Source organism: Ovis aries, chromosome 14 (genome assembly GCF_016772045.2).
Source record: "Ovis aries strain OAR_USU_Benz2616 breed Rambouillet chromosome 14, ARS-UI_Ramb_v3.0, whole genome shotgun sequence".
Classification (NCBI taxonomy): domain Eukaryota; kingdom Metazoa; phylum Chordata; class Mammalia; order Artiodactyla; family Bovidae; genus Ovis; species Ovis aries.
In genome coordinates, this window is record NC_056067.1 from 58,237,584 (window position 1) to 58,252,685 (window position 15,102).

Consider the following 15,102-nt stretch of genomic DNA (forward strand, 5'->3'; position numbering starts at 1 on the left):
TTTGTCTCTTTGAATATACTTTCCAGGTATTTTGTCTCATTCCATCTCTTTACCAATACTTTCATTGACGGTTCCATTCAATGGTTGAAGGTGAGGAAAGTACTAGTATTGGCAGAGATGCATCTCAGGGAAGTGAAGAATCCAGAAGGATGCAAATGGTTTGTGTCAGTCCCTAATGTGTGTGATTTCAGCATTTCTTCCTCGTGAGACCATCACCTTCAGGGATCATGGCAAAGAAAATGCCTCTCAAGGACAGCCAGTTGTCTCCAGAGTGTGCTAACTAGAAACTTGTAATTGTTTCCAGTAATTAGCAACTGAGAGAAAAGTTTCCAGAAATGTTCTCAGCTCCCAGGCCTGCACTCCCATCGCTGCTGCGGGTGAAATGATAATTGCAGTTTTGACAGGATGGGAGGGGAGGACAGCGTCTCAGACCCGTTTATCACGGTCTGGCTGCCTCCCTCTCACACACAGACTGGGTATAGTGGCCATCCCACTGAGCCCTTGTCCTGCCAGCTGGAAGGTATGTTCTTGTACTTTCGTCTGAGCAGCAGAGCCTGTGAGAGAAAGGCATATCAAGATTCTGGGTAAGTGATCAGATCAGAAACAGACACAAACACCAATTTGTTGACATTCTAACAAATCTAGTATGTCAGTTTATGAAAGACACAAGAATACATGCTTTACAAGTGCTAAATTTTGCCTCTGTATCTTGTATGTAATGTCAATTGCAAATATTAATTCTTTGCTAATATATTCACTGGGCTCAGGCAACAACATACTGGTTCAGTATGTGATTGGACAATAATTTTGTTTTGTCTTAAACTGTTTTATCACATGCTAGTGTTTATGCCCTAAGGTTTATTGCCTGCATATGATTATTCAAACATTTCTGTAATGTATGTTATTTTAGTTGTGTTTCTATCATAGGAACAAAAGAGTCTTTCTGTGGCCATCCTCACAGTGAAGCATTCTCGTCTTCATGACATTGTCTTGTCCTGAGGCAGGTTCCTGCTGTATTCTACTGCCAGCAATGATGTTCAGGTATTAAGATGCTAAGACTTTATCCATAATACGTGGTATCATAGAATAAAGCTTTACAAATAAATGGAATCACATTATATGAAAATTACAAAATACCACATGTCTACAATCTAGAGTTGTGAAATCAAAATCAAATATAGATCTGGTTTATTATATGCTTGCTACTAACTAGCTGTTTGGCATGGCTGCTGATCAGTGCACTCTTTTTTTTGTCTTTGCCCGTGCATCAAAGTTCATGGAATCTTAGATCCTGGACCAGGGATTCAACCTGTACCCTCTGTGATGGAGGGCAGAGTCTTAATCATTTAAGCACCTGGGAAGTTCCTCAAACCACTGTCCAATGGGATTCAGTCTTCACTCTGCAGTAAGAAGCAGATTTGACAAATACCTAACCTGTCTGGGTAGAGGTTACACTCCTCTGTATAACTAAGGTCCCTTCAGTTCCTGCCTAATAAATTTGTGAAGAAGAAGTGATCACATGAGTATCTTCAGTAATTAATTTTACATGTTAGTTCTCTTTAAATGTTATACATAGAACCCTTTAAAGGCTGCTGGTAACAGAAAACACAAGAAGCAAATATTTCCAAGTGGGAACTATCATTAAGTGGAGAATATTGGATTACAGTTGACACGATGCATGTAGCCCATGCCTCATATTCCCACGCAGGACATTCTAACTCACAAGTACCAACGACTGTAAACTGAGAGGATGGCCGGCAGCTTGTTCATAATAGGCATGATCATCTTAACACAGACCGTGGTTGGAATCCTGGGGAATTTCTCACTCCTTTGCAGTTATATCATCCTTCACGTCACGGGTTACAGGTTAAGGTCCACAGATTTGATCCTTAAGCACCTGATTGTGGCCAACTCCTTGGTCCTCCTCTGTAAAGGGGTCCCCCAGACAATGGCAGTGTTTGGGTGGAAGCATATCCGCAGTGATTTTGGCTGCAAACTTCTCTTCTTTCTGCACAGAGTGGGGAGGGGAGTGTCCATCGGTAGCATCTGCCTCTTGAGTGTCTTTCAGGTGATCACAATCAGTCCCCGGAGCTCCAGGTGGGCAGTGCTGAAAGTAACAGCTCCCAAGTACATGGTTCTCTCTCTGTTCCTGTGTTGGATCCTGCAAGTGTTGGTAAATGTAATTTTTCCTTTCCATATAACCGGCAAATGGAGTGACAAAAACATCACAAAGGAAATAGATTTTGGCTACTGTTCTTCTGGTCTTACTGACAAAACTCAACATGCCTTGCATGCAGCATTGCTATTATTCCCTGATGTTTTATGTTTGGGGCTCACACTCTGGGCTGGCAGCTCCATGGTTCTCATCCTGTACAGACATAAGCAGCAGGTCCAGCACATTCGTAGGACCGACGCCTCCTCCAGGTCCTCCCCTGAGTCCAGAGCTACTAAAACTATCCTTCTCCTGGGGAGCACCTTTGTCTACTTTTATATTCTTTCCTCCATCTTTCAAGTTCTTTTGGCTCTTTTTGATCAGCCCAGCCGGTTCCTTGTGGATATCACTATAATCATTGCAGCGTGCTTCCCTACTGTCAGCCCCTTTCTGCTCATGAGCCAGAACTCCAGTGTACAAAGGCTCTACTTAGCCTGGATAAGGAATGCAAAGTCCTTACTATTATGAGAAAAGTGTGAATTTTATTTGTTTCTATGATGAGCCATTACCAGTTCATTTATTCACCCTCAGAATCCTAATTTAAATTTTGAATCTCAATATTATACCAGACATGCCAAGCATCTTTTCAATATAAAGACCAGTTGAAATATAGTGTCATGAAATATGAATGTATCAATGAAGTTTTCTTGTAGAAAAGGAGTTCAGATTTATGCAATAAACAACAGGTCTTGAAATAATCTGCATATTATGAAGTGTTCAAATGTGTTACTTTCAGTCTAACAAAATGAATTTCCCAGAAATGAAGTAGGTATGGAATTATAGATAAAAGCATACATGAAAATGGATCAGTGTGTACAGTAGTCAGAAATAAAACTGAAAAAAATAATGTTCTCACAGAGTAAAGAATACCCTGGTTAGCACTTGAAGGTAAGATCAGGTAAGAGTTTGGGAGCCAGTTACAAATTTATAGTTAACATTGTTAAGGGAGATGGCAGTATTTATTAGAAAGAGTCTTGCAGGGAGATTAGCACATTAAAATATTTTCATGTAGAAATGAGCAGTTTGAAGTGAGGTACAATGAAAAACACACCGAAAGAAAACTATATTTCAGCAGATTTTTAAAACTGAAACATATTTGACATATAACATTGTGTAAATTTAAAGTGTAAGATTTGGTAACTTGTTACACATAAATATTGTAATATGACTGCCATTCAGTTCAGTTCAGTTCAGTCTCTCAGTCATGTCCAAATCTTTGTGACACCATGAATTGTAGCAGGCCAGGCCTCCCTGTCCATCACCAACTCCCGGAGTTCAGCATGCCAGGCCTCCCTGTCCATCACCAACTCCCGGAGTTCACTCAAACACATCCATCGAGTCGGTGATGCCATCCAGCCATCTCATCCTCTGTCACCCCCTTTCCCTCCTGCCCCCAATCCCTCCGAGCATCAGAGTCTTTTCCAACGAGTCAACTTTTCACATGGCGAGGCCAAAGTACTGGAGTTCCAGCTTTAGCATCATTCCTTCCAAAGAACACCCAGGGCTGATCTCCTTATGAATGGACTGTTTGGATCTCTTTGCAGTCCAAGGGACTCTCAAGAGTCTTCTCCAACACCACAGTTCAAAAGCATCAATTCTTCAGTGCTCAGCTTTCTTCACAGTCCAGCTCTCACATCCATACATGACTAGTGGAAAAACCATAGCCTTGACTAGACGGACCTTAGTCGGCAAAGTAATGTCTCTGCTTTTGAATATACTATCTAGGTTGGTCATAACTTTCCTTCCAAGGAGTAAGCGTCTTTTAATTTCGTGGCTGGATCATCGAAAAAACAAGAGAGTTCCAGAAAAGCAACTATTTCTGCTTTGTTGACTATGCCAAAGCCTTTGACTGTGTGGATCACAATAAATTGTGGAAAATTCTGAAAGAGATGGGAATACAGACCACCTGACCTGCCTCTTGAGAAACCTATATGCAGGTCAGGAAGCAACAGTTAGATCTGGACATGGAACAACAGACTGGTTCCAAATAGGAAAAGGAATACATCAAGGCTGTATATTGTCACCCTGCTTATTTAACTTATATGCAGAGTACATCATGAGAAACGCTGCGCTGGAAGAAACACAAGCTGGAATCAAGATTGCCGGGAGAAATATCAATAACCTCAGATATGCAGATGACACCACCCTTATGGCAGAAAGTGAAGAGGAACTAAAGAGCCTCTTGATGAGAGTGAAAGAGGAGAGTGAAAAAGTTGCCTTAAAGCTCAACATTCAGAAAGCGAAGATCATGGCATCTGGTCCCATCACTTCATGGGAAATAGATGGGGAAACAGTGGAACTGTCAGACTTTATTTTTTTGGGCTCCAAATTCACTGCAGATGACTGCCATTACAACCACATATCACAATGCATGTTTTCTTTTTGTCAAATTTTTCATTGAATTATAGTTGATTTACAGTATTATAGTAGTGGCAGAGGTACAACATTGTGGTTAAATATATAGGTTATACTTTGTTTAAAGTTATGAACTATTGGCTATATTCCGTGTACTGTAAAGTATGTCCTTGTAGTTTATTTATTTTATACATAGCAGTGTGTACTTCTAAATCTTTACTCTGTCTTGCCCCTTCCCACTTTCTCTCCCCACTGGTAAACACTAGTTTATTCTCTATATATGAGTCTTTTTCTACATCATTATTTTCATCCATTTGAACTACCTTTAGATTCCATATCTCAAGTGATAATATACAGTATTTATCTTTCTCTGTCTGACTTAATTCACTAAACAGAATGATTTCCAGGTCCATCTATGTTAGAAGCAGCAAAATTTTATTCTTAAGGGGTGAGGAATATTCCACATTGTGTGTGTGTGTTTGTGTGTGTGTACTGAATTTATTAGTTGGTTTTCTGGTGGAGATATTATGGTTTTATATATAAAGGATCATTTCTCTGCAGTAGTGACAGTTTTACCTCTTCTCTTATGCGTTCAGTACCTGTTATCACTGTTTTGTCCAATTGCTGTGGCTAGACTTCACTTTCACTTTTCACTTTCATGCATTGGAAAGGCAATGGCAACCCACTCCAGTACTCCTGCCTGGAAAATCCCATGGACTGAGGAGCCTGATAGGCTGCAGTCCATGGGGTCTCGAAGAGTCAGACACGACTGAGCGACTTCACTTTCACTTTTCACTTTCATGCATTGGAGAAGGAAATGGTAACCCACTCCAGTATTCTTGCCTGGAGAATCCCAGGGACAGGAGAGCCTGGCGGGCTGCCATCTATGGGGTGGCACAGAGTCGGAAATGACTGAAGCGACTTAGCAGCAGCAGCAGCAGGACTTCCAACGCTGTGTTAAGCCAGAGTGGCTAGAGTAAGCATTCTTCTCTTGTTTCTGATTTTTAAGGAAAAAGCATTCGGATATCTACCTCTGAGTATGATGTTAGCTGTGGGTTTGTCATAAATGGGCTTTATTATGCTGAGATGTATTTTCTCTCTACCCATTTTTCTGAGAGTTTTTTTTACTATGAATGGATGTTAGACTTTGTCAATGCTTTTTCTACATCTATTGACATAATCATGTGTTAATCCTTCCTTTTTTAAAATGTGATATATCCCATGGATTGATTTGTGGATTTTTAATCCTTGCATCTCTGGAAAAATGCTACTTGATAATCATTTATAATAGTTTTTATAGATTGTTGAATTTTGTCTGCTAATATTTTGTTGAAAAATTTTCAACCATATTCAGAGAAAATACACTATAATTTTCTTTTCTGTACTTTTGTTTTCTTTTTGTCTTTTTCTAGTACTGATATCAGTGTGAAGGTAACTTGATAGAATAAATTTAGAAGTGTTCCCTCCTTTTCAATTTTTTGGAATAGTTTAAGAACGATAGATGTTATTTTAAAAAATGTTTTACAGGATCCCTTGTGATGCCATCAGGTCCTGGACATTGTTTGCTGGGAGGTTTTGATTACTGACTGATTTCAGTACCCATCATCAGTTTGTTTAGATTGTCTATTTCTTCCTGATTCAGTCATAGAGACTGTTTCTAGAAATTTGGTCAGTTAAGTGGGTTTGGGTTTCTTCTTTAGATTTTTCTCGTATATTTGTAGTAGCCCTGTATTGATGTAAAGTTTTCTCTTACAACTGTGTTCACTGTGTTCCATCAATTTTGGAAAGTTGTGCTTTTATTCTCATTTGTCTTCTGGTAATTTCTGATTTACTCTTGATATCTTTTTTGAATCTATCATTTTTTTAGTAGTGTGTTTTATCTCTATGTGTTTGTTCTTTTCCTATTTTTCTTTCTGTACTTGATATCCAGTTTCAAAAAGTGCTTGATATGATTTCTATCCACTGAAATTTGTTAAGACTTGTTTTGTGGCTTAGCACATGATACATCCTGGAGAACATTTCACTTTAAAAGAACGTGTCTTCTATTGTTTTTCGATGTAAAATCCTAGAGATATCTACTAAATTCAGCTAGTCTGTTGCACCACATAAGATCTCTGTTGCCTTACCAATTTTCTATCTGGATGATGTGTCCATTAACGTAACTGGGGTGTTAACATCCCATACTATTTTTGTATTATTGTCAATTTCTACCATGATGAGTATAGCTATTTGCTTTATACTTTTAGTTACTCCTTGTATTGGGCATGGCAAACAGTGGAAACAGTGGCTGACTTTATTTTTCTGGGCTCCAAAATCACTGCAGATGGTAATTGCAGTCATGAAACTAAAAGACGCTTACTCCTTGGAAGGAACGTTATGACCAACCTAGACAGCATATTAAAAAGCAGAGACATTCCTTTGCCAACAAAGGTCCATCTAGCCAAGGCTATGGTTTTTCCAGTGGCCATGTATGGATGTGAGAGTTGGACTATAAAGAAAGCTGAGTGCTGAAGAATTGATGCTTTTGAACTGTGGTGTTGGAGAATACTCTTGGGAGAATATCTGTGATTGCAGCTTTTTCCTTTTCAGCACCTTGACTATATCATGCAGTTCCCTTCTGGCCTCCAGAGTTTCTGCAGAGATATCAACTGATAGTCTTTTGGGGATTCCCTCATAGATGACTCTTTGTTTTTCTGTTGCTGCCTTTTGAATTCTCTCATTTTTAATTTTTGACTTTTAACTTATGGTATTTCTTGGATGATATGTGTAGGTCTGTTTTCAGTTCATCAACTCTCTGTGCTTCCTGCATCTGAATATATGTTTTCTTCCTCAAGTTTGATAAATTTTAAGCCATATTTTCTCAAATACATCTTCCATCCTCATCCCTCTCTTCTTTTTTTTTTTTTGAGTTTAGCTTTATTTATTTATTTTTTTCATACTTTTACATTTTTATTTTTACTTTATTTTGCTTTACAATACTCTTATAGTTTGAATCCCTGATGGCTCAGATGGTAGAGAACCTGCCTGCAATGTGGGAGACCTGGCTTCGATCCCTGGAGCGGGAAGATCCCCTGGAGATGGGAATGGTAACCCACTGCAGTATTCTTGCCTGGAGAATTCCATGGACAGAGGCTATAGTCCAGGGGTCACAAAGAGTCGGACATGACTAAGCAACCAACACTTTCACTTTCACTGTTGACGTTATCTCAGAGATCTCTTTTTTCTAATTTATTTTTTAATTGGAGTCTAATTGCTTTATACTGTTGTGTTGGATTCTGCTGTATATCAATATGAGTCAGCCATAGGTATACACATGTCCCCTCCCTCTTGAAACTTCCTCCCATCTCCCAGCGTATCCCACCCCTCTAGGTTGTTAAAGAGCTCCAGGCTGGATTCCCTGAACTATACAGTAATTTCCCACTTGCTATCTATGTTACATATGGCAGTGTATATCTGTTAGTGCTACACCCTCAATTTGTTCCACCTGTTCCTTTGTTCCACGCTGTGTCCATAAGGTCTGTTCTCAGAGATCTCTTGAGTTGCTATCATTTTGAAAATTGTCCTTCTTTCTATTCTTCCTATTGGGTAATTTTCATTATTGTATCTTCCAGATCATGTGTGCATTCTTCTGTATCACCTAGTCTGCTCTCTATCCCTTCTATGTGTATTTTCTTTCAGCTATTTTTCATTTCTAATATTTTTAAGAATATATTTTCCAGTTCCTAGTTAAAATATTCAGTATTTGCATCACTTTCCCCCTTTCATTCAGTTCATATATTTTTAAAATTTTTTTTCTGATAACTTGCTGATTTATTATTTGTTTTTCAGGAGTTGTTCTGCTGGTCTGTCAGTTGCGAGTAGTTCTTTTGCCTTTTAATTTTGCTTATTTTCTCTGCATCAATGAATTTACTTAAAACAGTTGCCTAAGAGTGGCCCTGAGGAGATATGTGGTGGGCCCATATGTACCTGGTGTGTGTCTGTTGCCTTTGGTGGTTGAGCTGGATTTGAGGTGGATGCAGGTCTCGTCTTTTCTCAGGAGTGTGCTGGCAGTTGTTACCTTGGTAGGGGTTTGGTTGGAGATGGTAGAGCTGGAATTGCTGCTGATTTGAGACATTACTGAGTGAATGTCACCATTCTATTGGCAGTGGTGTCTGATCCTAAGGTGCTGGAACCCTTTGGGTCTGATCCAAGATGAATCTCTTCCTTCTAAGTATGTTTTCCCTCTCCACACAGTGGATCCATTTCCCCAGATGAAGGAGAGTGCTGAATCAGTTTGGGCCCATGGTCAAATCCATTAAGTTTACTAATCAGTTGATGTCAAGAGAGGGAATTTTCCTGGGTTATTTGGTGGCCCCCATGTAATTACGTGAACACTTAAAAGAAAAGGAAACCAGTGAACTGTGTTAGAAAATATAATCAGAGATTTAAAATGTGTGTGTGTAGTTTCTCAGCCTTTGAGATCCCATGGACTGTAACCTGCCAGGCTCCTCTGTCCATGGGGAATCTCCAGGCAAGAATACTGGAGTGGTTTGCCATGCCCTCCTCCTGGGGATCTTCCCAACCTAGGGATCAAACCCAGGTCTCCCTGATTGCAGGCAGATTCTTTACCATCTAAGCCACCAGGGAAGCCTAAGAATACTGGAGTAGGTATCCTATCCATTCTCCAGGGGAGAATTCCCAACCAAGGAATCGAACTGGGGTCTCATGCATTACAGGAGATGACAGTATTTATTGGAAATACTGTTTTGTATGGAGATTAGTACACTCAAGTATTTTCATGTAGAAATGACCAGATTTAAGTGAAGTGCAACAAAAGGAGAACAAAAGAAAATTATACTCCAATAAAAATTAAAAACAAAAAGTTTGCTTCAGCTGATTTTTAAAATTAAATGTATTTGACATATAGCATTGTATAAATGTATAATTGTACAAGATGGTAATATATTTAGGTATTGTATTATGATTGCCATTTTAGCCATAGTTAGCACCTCTATTGGGCTTCCCTCTTGGCTCAGAGGTTAAAGCGTCTGCCTGCAATGCGTGAGACCCCGGTTTGATCCCTGGTTAGGGAAGATCCCCTGGAGAAGGAAATGGCAACCCACTCCAGTATTCTTGCCTGGAGAATCCCATGGAGGAAGGAGCCTGGTAGGCTACAGTCCATGGGGTTGCAAAGAGTCAGACACAAGTGAGCTACTTCGTATTAGTCCTTTTAAATTTGTTTTTTTCTATATAGTTGTATTTGATTTACAGTTTAGTTTTATGAATGCAGCATTGTGATTTAGTGTTATATATAGATTCTAAATTCTAAGTCTTTACAGTACCTTGTTCCACCCTCTTTTTCTCTCCTCAGTGGCAACAGTTAGCTTCTTCCCTGTATCTGAGTCTCTTTCTGTTTAGTTGTATTCATTCATTTCTGTTTTATATTTTAGGTTTCACATATAAGTCATAGCATACAGTATTTGTCTTTGACTTATTTCACTAAGCTTACTAGCTTCCATGTCTATCCTTGTTGTTGCAAATGGCAAAATATAATTCTTTTGTGACTGACTGATATACCAGTGTGTGTATTTCTGTGTGTGTCTGTGTGTGTGTACAATATCTTTATCCATTCACTTCTCAGTGAGTTAGTATTTTCATTTTCTTTGGATGTATATTATTGTTGTTCAGTCACTCAGTCATGTCTGACTCTTTGTGACCTCATGGACTGCAGCACACCAGGCATCCCTGTCCTTCACCATCTCCCAGAGTTTGCTCAAACTCATGTCCATCGTGTCAGTGATGCCATCCAACCATCTCATCCTCTGTCATCCCCTTCTACTCCTACCTTCAATCTTTCCCAGCATCAGGGTCTTCTTTAATGTATCAGCTCTTCGCATCAGGTGGCCAAAGTATACTCAGGCATATAGTTGCTGCTTGATATGGTAGTTCTTTTTAGGTATTTGAGGACACTCCATACTGCTTTCCAAAAGAGGCTGCACAAATTTCCATTCCCTTCCACAGTGTACTAAAGTTCTCCTTTCTCCACATCCTCACCAACATTTGTTATGTGTGACCTTTTTGATGATATCCATTCTGATGGATGTGGGGTGATATATAACTGTGGTATTGTCTGCATTTCTCTAATGGATAATGATGTTGAGCATCTTTCCATGTGCCTGTGGGCCATCTGCACGTCTTCTTTGGAATAGTGTTTATTGAGGTTTTCCACCCATTTTCTACCACATTGCTTTTGATTTTAGTATTGAGTTGTATGAACTGTGCATACATTTGACTATTAACTCCTTATCTGTCACATTCTTGGAAACTATTTTATCTGATTCAGGATGTTATCTTCTTTTGTCAATGACTTCCTTTTATGTGCAAAAGATTTTTTTAATTTAAATTTATTTATTTTAATTGGAGGCTAATTACTTTACAATATTGTATTGGTTTTGCCATACATCAACATAAATCCATCACGGGTGTACACGTGTTCCCTATCCTGAACACTCCCTCCCACCTCCCTCCCCATGCCATCCCTCTGGGTCATCCCAGTGCACCAGCCCCAAGCATCCTGTATCCTGCATCGAACCTAGACTGGCGATTCCTTTCTTATATTATACATGTTTCAATGCCATTCTCCCAAATCATCCCACCCTCTCCCTCTCCCACAGAGTCCAAAAGACTGTTCTATACATCTGTGTCTCTTATGCTGTCTTGCATATAGGGTTATCATTACCATCTCTCTAAATTCCGTATATATGCGTTAGTATACTGTACTGGTGTTTTTCTTTCTGGCTTACTTCACTCTGTATAATCGGCTCCAGTTTCATCCACCTCATTAGTTAGGTCTCATTTTTGAAATGTAGTATTGGAGAAGACTCTTGAGAGTCACTTGGACTGCAAGGAGATCAAACCAGTCAATCCTAAAGGAAATCAGTTCTGAATATTCATTGGAAGAACTGACGCTAAAGCTGAAATTCCAGTACTTTGGCCACCTGATGTGAAGAACTAACTCATTATAAAAGACCTTGATGCTGGGAAAGATTAAAGGCAAGAGGAGAAGGGGATGACAGGCAATGAGATGGTTCGATGGCATCACTGACTCAATGGACATGAGTTTGAGCAAGCTCCAGGAATTGGTGATGGACAGGGAAGCCTGGTATGCTGTAGTCCATGGGGTCACAAAGAGTCAGACACGACTGAGCAACTGAACTGAACTGAGGTCTCATTTGTTTATTTTTGCTTTTGTTTCCTTTGCTTTAGAAGACAGACTCCCAAAAACACTGCTACCTTTTATGACAAAAAGTGTTCTGGATATATTTCCTTCTAGGGATTGTGTTTATTCTTGTATACACTTTGAGAAAATATTCAGATAATTTCATTCTTTTACACATAGCAGGCCAGTATCACTTTTTTAAATTTGTTTTTGATTGGAGGATAATTGCTTTACATTGTTGTGTTAGTTAGTGCTGTGTGCTGCACAACAGCATGAATCAGCCATAAGTATACTCATAACCCCTCCCTATTAACCTCTCTCAGGCCTACAATTCCACCCCCCATTACACTTCTGGAAGAGACTATCTTTTCTCCAGTATATAGTCCTGCCTTCTTTGTCATAGATTAAATGGCCAATAGGACATGGATTTATTTTTGGGCTCTCTGTTCTAGTCCAGTTTTCTATGTGTTTGTTTTTGTGCCAGGTGGATACTGTACTGATGACTGTAGCTTTGTAGTATAGTCTGAAATCAAGGAGCCTGTTTCCTCTATTTTCTTCTTTTTTTGAAAGCAGACATATAATGTGCGAACCAAATTACAATAATGAGATTGAATAAGATGGACATTCTCATTACCAAAACAAGAAATCAGAAAGAAGAAACAAATCATCTGTCCAAAGCAGCTGAAAATCCTAGGAAGGTAAATTTCATCAGATTTTAAAGTTTGAAAAATAGCCTATTTGTCTCAATGTTCTGTCCCTGGGCTGTCTGTTTACAACCCCACCTCTCAAATACCCAGTAGCCATGAGCACGTGAACAGTGCATGTTGTCTTTCATCACACCATTCACTAACAAAAGCAGCTGCTGCTCTGTGGAGTGATGGTTGAAGCTGGGACCAAGACAGAACAGGATATATATATATCTATATATTATTCCTGGAGTATCATATAGAACTAGAAAATTTTATTATTTTGTTTTTTATTCATTCAGTCATGTCCAACTATTCTGTGACCCCACAGACAGTAGCCGACCCGGCTTCTTTCCTCTGGGGTTTCCCAGGTAAGAATACTTGAGTGGTTTGCCATTTCCTCCTCCAAGGGATCTTCCCAACCCAAGGACTGAACCTGCATCTCCTGCATTGGCAGGCAGATTCCTTACCACTGAGCCACTAGGGAAGCCCACTGCTGCTGCTGCTGCTGCTGAGTCGCTTCAGTCATGTCCAACTCTGTGCGACCCCATAGACGGCAGCCCACCAGGCTCCCCCGTCCCTGGGATTCTCTAGGCAAGAACACTGGAATGGGTTGCCATTTCCTTCTCAAAAGCATGAAAGTGAAAAGTGAAAGTGAAGTCTCTGTCATGTCCAACTCCTAGCGACCCCATGGACTGCAGCCTAACAGGCTCCTCCGTCCATGCGATTTGCTAGGCAAGAGTACTGGAGTGGGGTGCCACTCTCAGTTCAGTTCAGTTGCTCAGTCGTGTCCAACTCTTTGCAACCCCATGAATCACAGCACGCCAGGCCTCCCTGTCCATCACCAACTCCCAGAGTTCACTCAGACTTGCACCCATCGAGTCAGTGATGCCATCAGGCCATCTCATCCTCGGTTGTCCCCTTCTCCTCCTACCTCCAATCCCTCCCAGCATCAGAGTCTTTTCCAATGAGTCAACTCTTCTCATGAGGGGGCCAAACTACTGGAGCTTCAGCTTTAACATCATTCCTTCCAAAGAAATCCCAGGGATCCCAATGGACTGGTTGGATCTCCTTGCAGTCCAAGAGACTCTCAAGAGTCTTCTCCAACACCACAGTTCAAAAGCATCAATTCTTTGGCGCTCAACCTTCTTCACAGTCCAACTCTCACATCCATACATGACCACAGGAAAAACCCTAGCCTTGACTAGACGGACCTTAGTCGGCAAAGTAATGTCTTTGCTTTTGAATATACTATGTAGGTTGCTCATGACTTTTCTTCCCAGGAGTAAGTGTCTTTTAATTTCATGGCTGCAGTCACCATCTGCAGTGATTTTGGAGCCCAGAAAAATAAAGTCTGACACTGTTTCCACTGTTTTCCCATCTATTTCCCATGAAGTGATGGGACTGGATGCCATGATCTTTGTTTTCTGAATGTTGAACTTTAAGCCAACTTTTTCACTCCTCTTTCACCTTCATCAAGAGGCTTTTTAGTTCCTCTTCACTTTCTGCCATAAGGCTGGTGTCATTTGCATATCTGAGGTTATTGATATTTCTCCTGACAATCTTGATTACAGCTTGTGTTTCTTCCAGTCCAGCATTTCTCATGATGTACTCTGCATAGAAGTTAAATAAGCAGGGTGACAATATACAGCCTTGATGTCCTCCTTTTCCTATTTGGAACCAGTCTGTTGTTCCATGTCCAGTTCTAACTTTTGCTTCCTGACCTGCATACAGATTTCTCAAGAGGCAGGTCAGGTGGTCTGGTATTCCCATCTCTCTCAGAATTTTCCACAGTTTATTGTGATCCACACAGTCAGGGGTGCCACTCTAGTGCTCCTCAAATCAGTCACCTCATTAAACCTGAGGAATATCTGACTAATTGTCCCAGCAAAGGGGAGCGTTTGGAGAGGTGATTACAACTTGAGATTTGGTATCTGGAAGAGTTCTTGGAAAAGAAAATGGATATAAAGGAAAAAATGAGCAAAATCTGAAAAAAGTGTTGACTTTAGTTAACACAATGTAATCATTAATTATGACAATTTAACACACATAAGATTTTCAGAGTTAGTGCACTGAGTATGGAATCTGTGGGAACTCTGTATAGTCTTGCCATTTTGGTAAGCCAAAAACTGTTCTAAAATAAAATCCTCTTAAAAAAAGAAAAAAGAAAACCATGACTAGAATTCCCAATACATATTTGAGTTAACTGCACAGTTTTTCTCCTGAGTTATCTCTTGGAATGAATACCAAGAGGGTGTGATTCTCTGCTTGGTTTTCAGCAATCTCAGCTGAGTGGTGCATGCATGCCATGTCGCTTCATTTGTGTCCGACTCTAAGTGACTCTATGGACTGTAGGCCTCCAGGCTCCTCTGTCCAAAGAATATTGAAGTGGGTTGTCATTTCTTCCTCCAGGGGATTTTCCTGACCCAAGGATTGAACCCACTTCTCTTATGTCTCCTGCATTGCCAGGCAGGATCTTTACCACTAATGCCACCTGGGAAGCCTCAGCCCAGTGGTGGGAAAAGGTAAGGGTCTCCTTCAGGGCACACACAGAAGCCTTGGGTCCTTTATAGAGTGCTGAAACAGGGCATTCCAGTCCCTGAGCTCAACATTTTCACTCACCTCTTAGTCCAGCAACATTAAGAGCAAGC

General features: G+C 40.2%; 2 protein-coding genes across 2 annotated transcripts in view; both read left to right on the forward strand.

Moving 5' to 3' along the window:
• LOC114117911 (vomeronasal type-1 receptor 4-like) overlaps positions 1–15,102 on the forward strand; it is a 51,662-nt gene that overhangs the window by 19,237 nt on the left and 17,323 nt on the right. The window lies entirely within an intron of this gene.
• The window catches only part of LOC101105099 (vomeronasal type-1 receptor 4), a 47,803-nt gene that overhangs the window by 15,378 nt on the left and 17,323 nt on the right, over positions 1–15,102 (forward strand). Inside the window, exon 2 of the mRNA XM_012094702.4 lies at positions 928–14,976. Within this exon, the coding sequence (XP_011950092.2) occupies positions 1,751–2,680 (930 nt within the window). The 5' untranslated portion in view covers positions 928–1,750 and the 3' untranslated portion in view covers positions 2,681–14,976. The remainder of the gene's footprint in view (positions 1–927; positions 14,977–15,102) is intronic.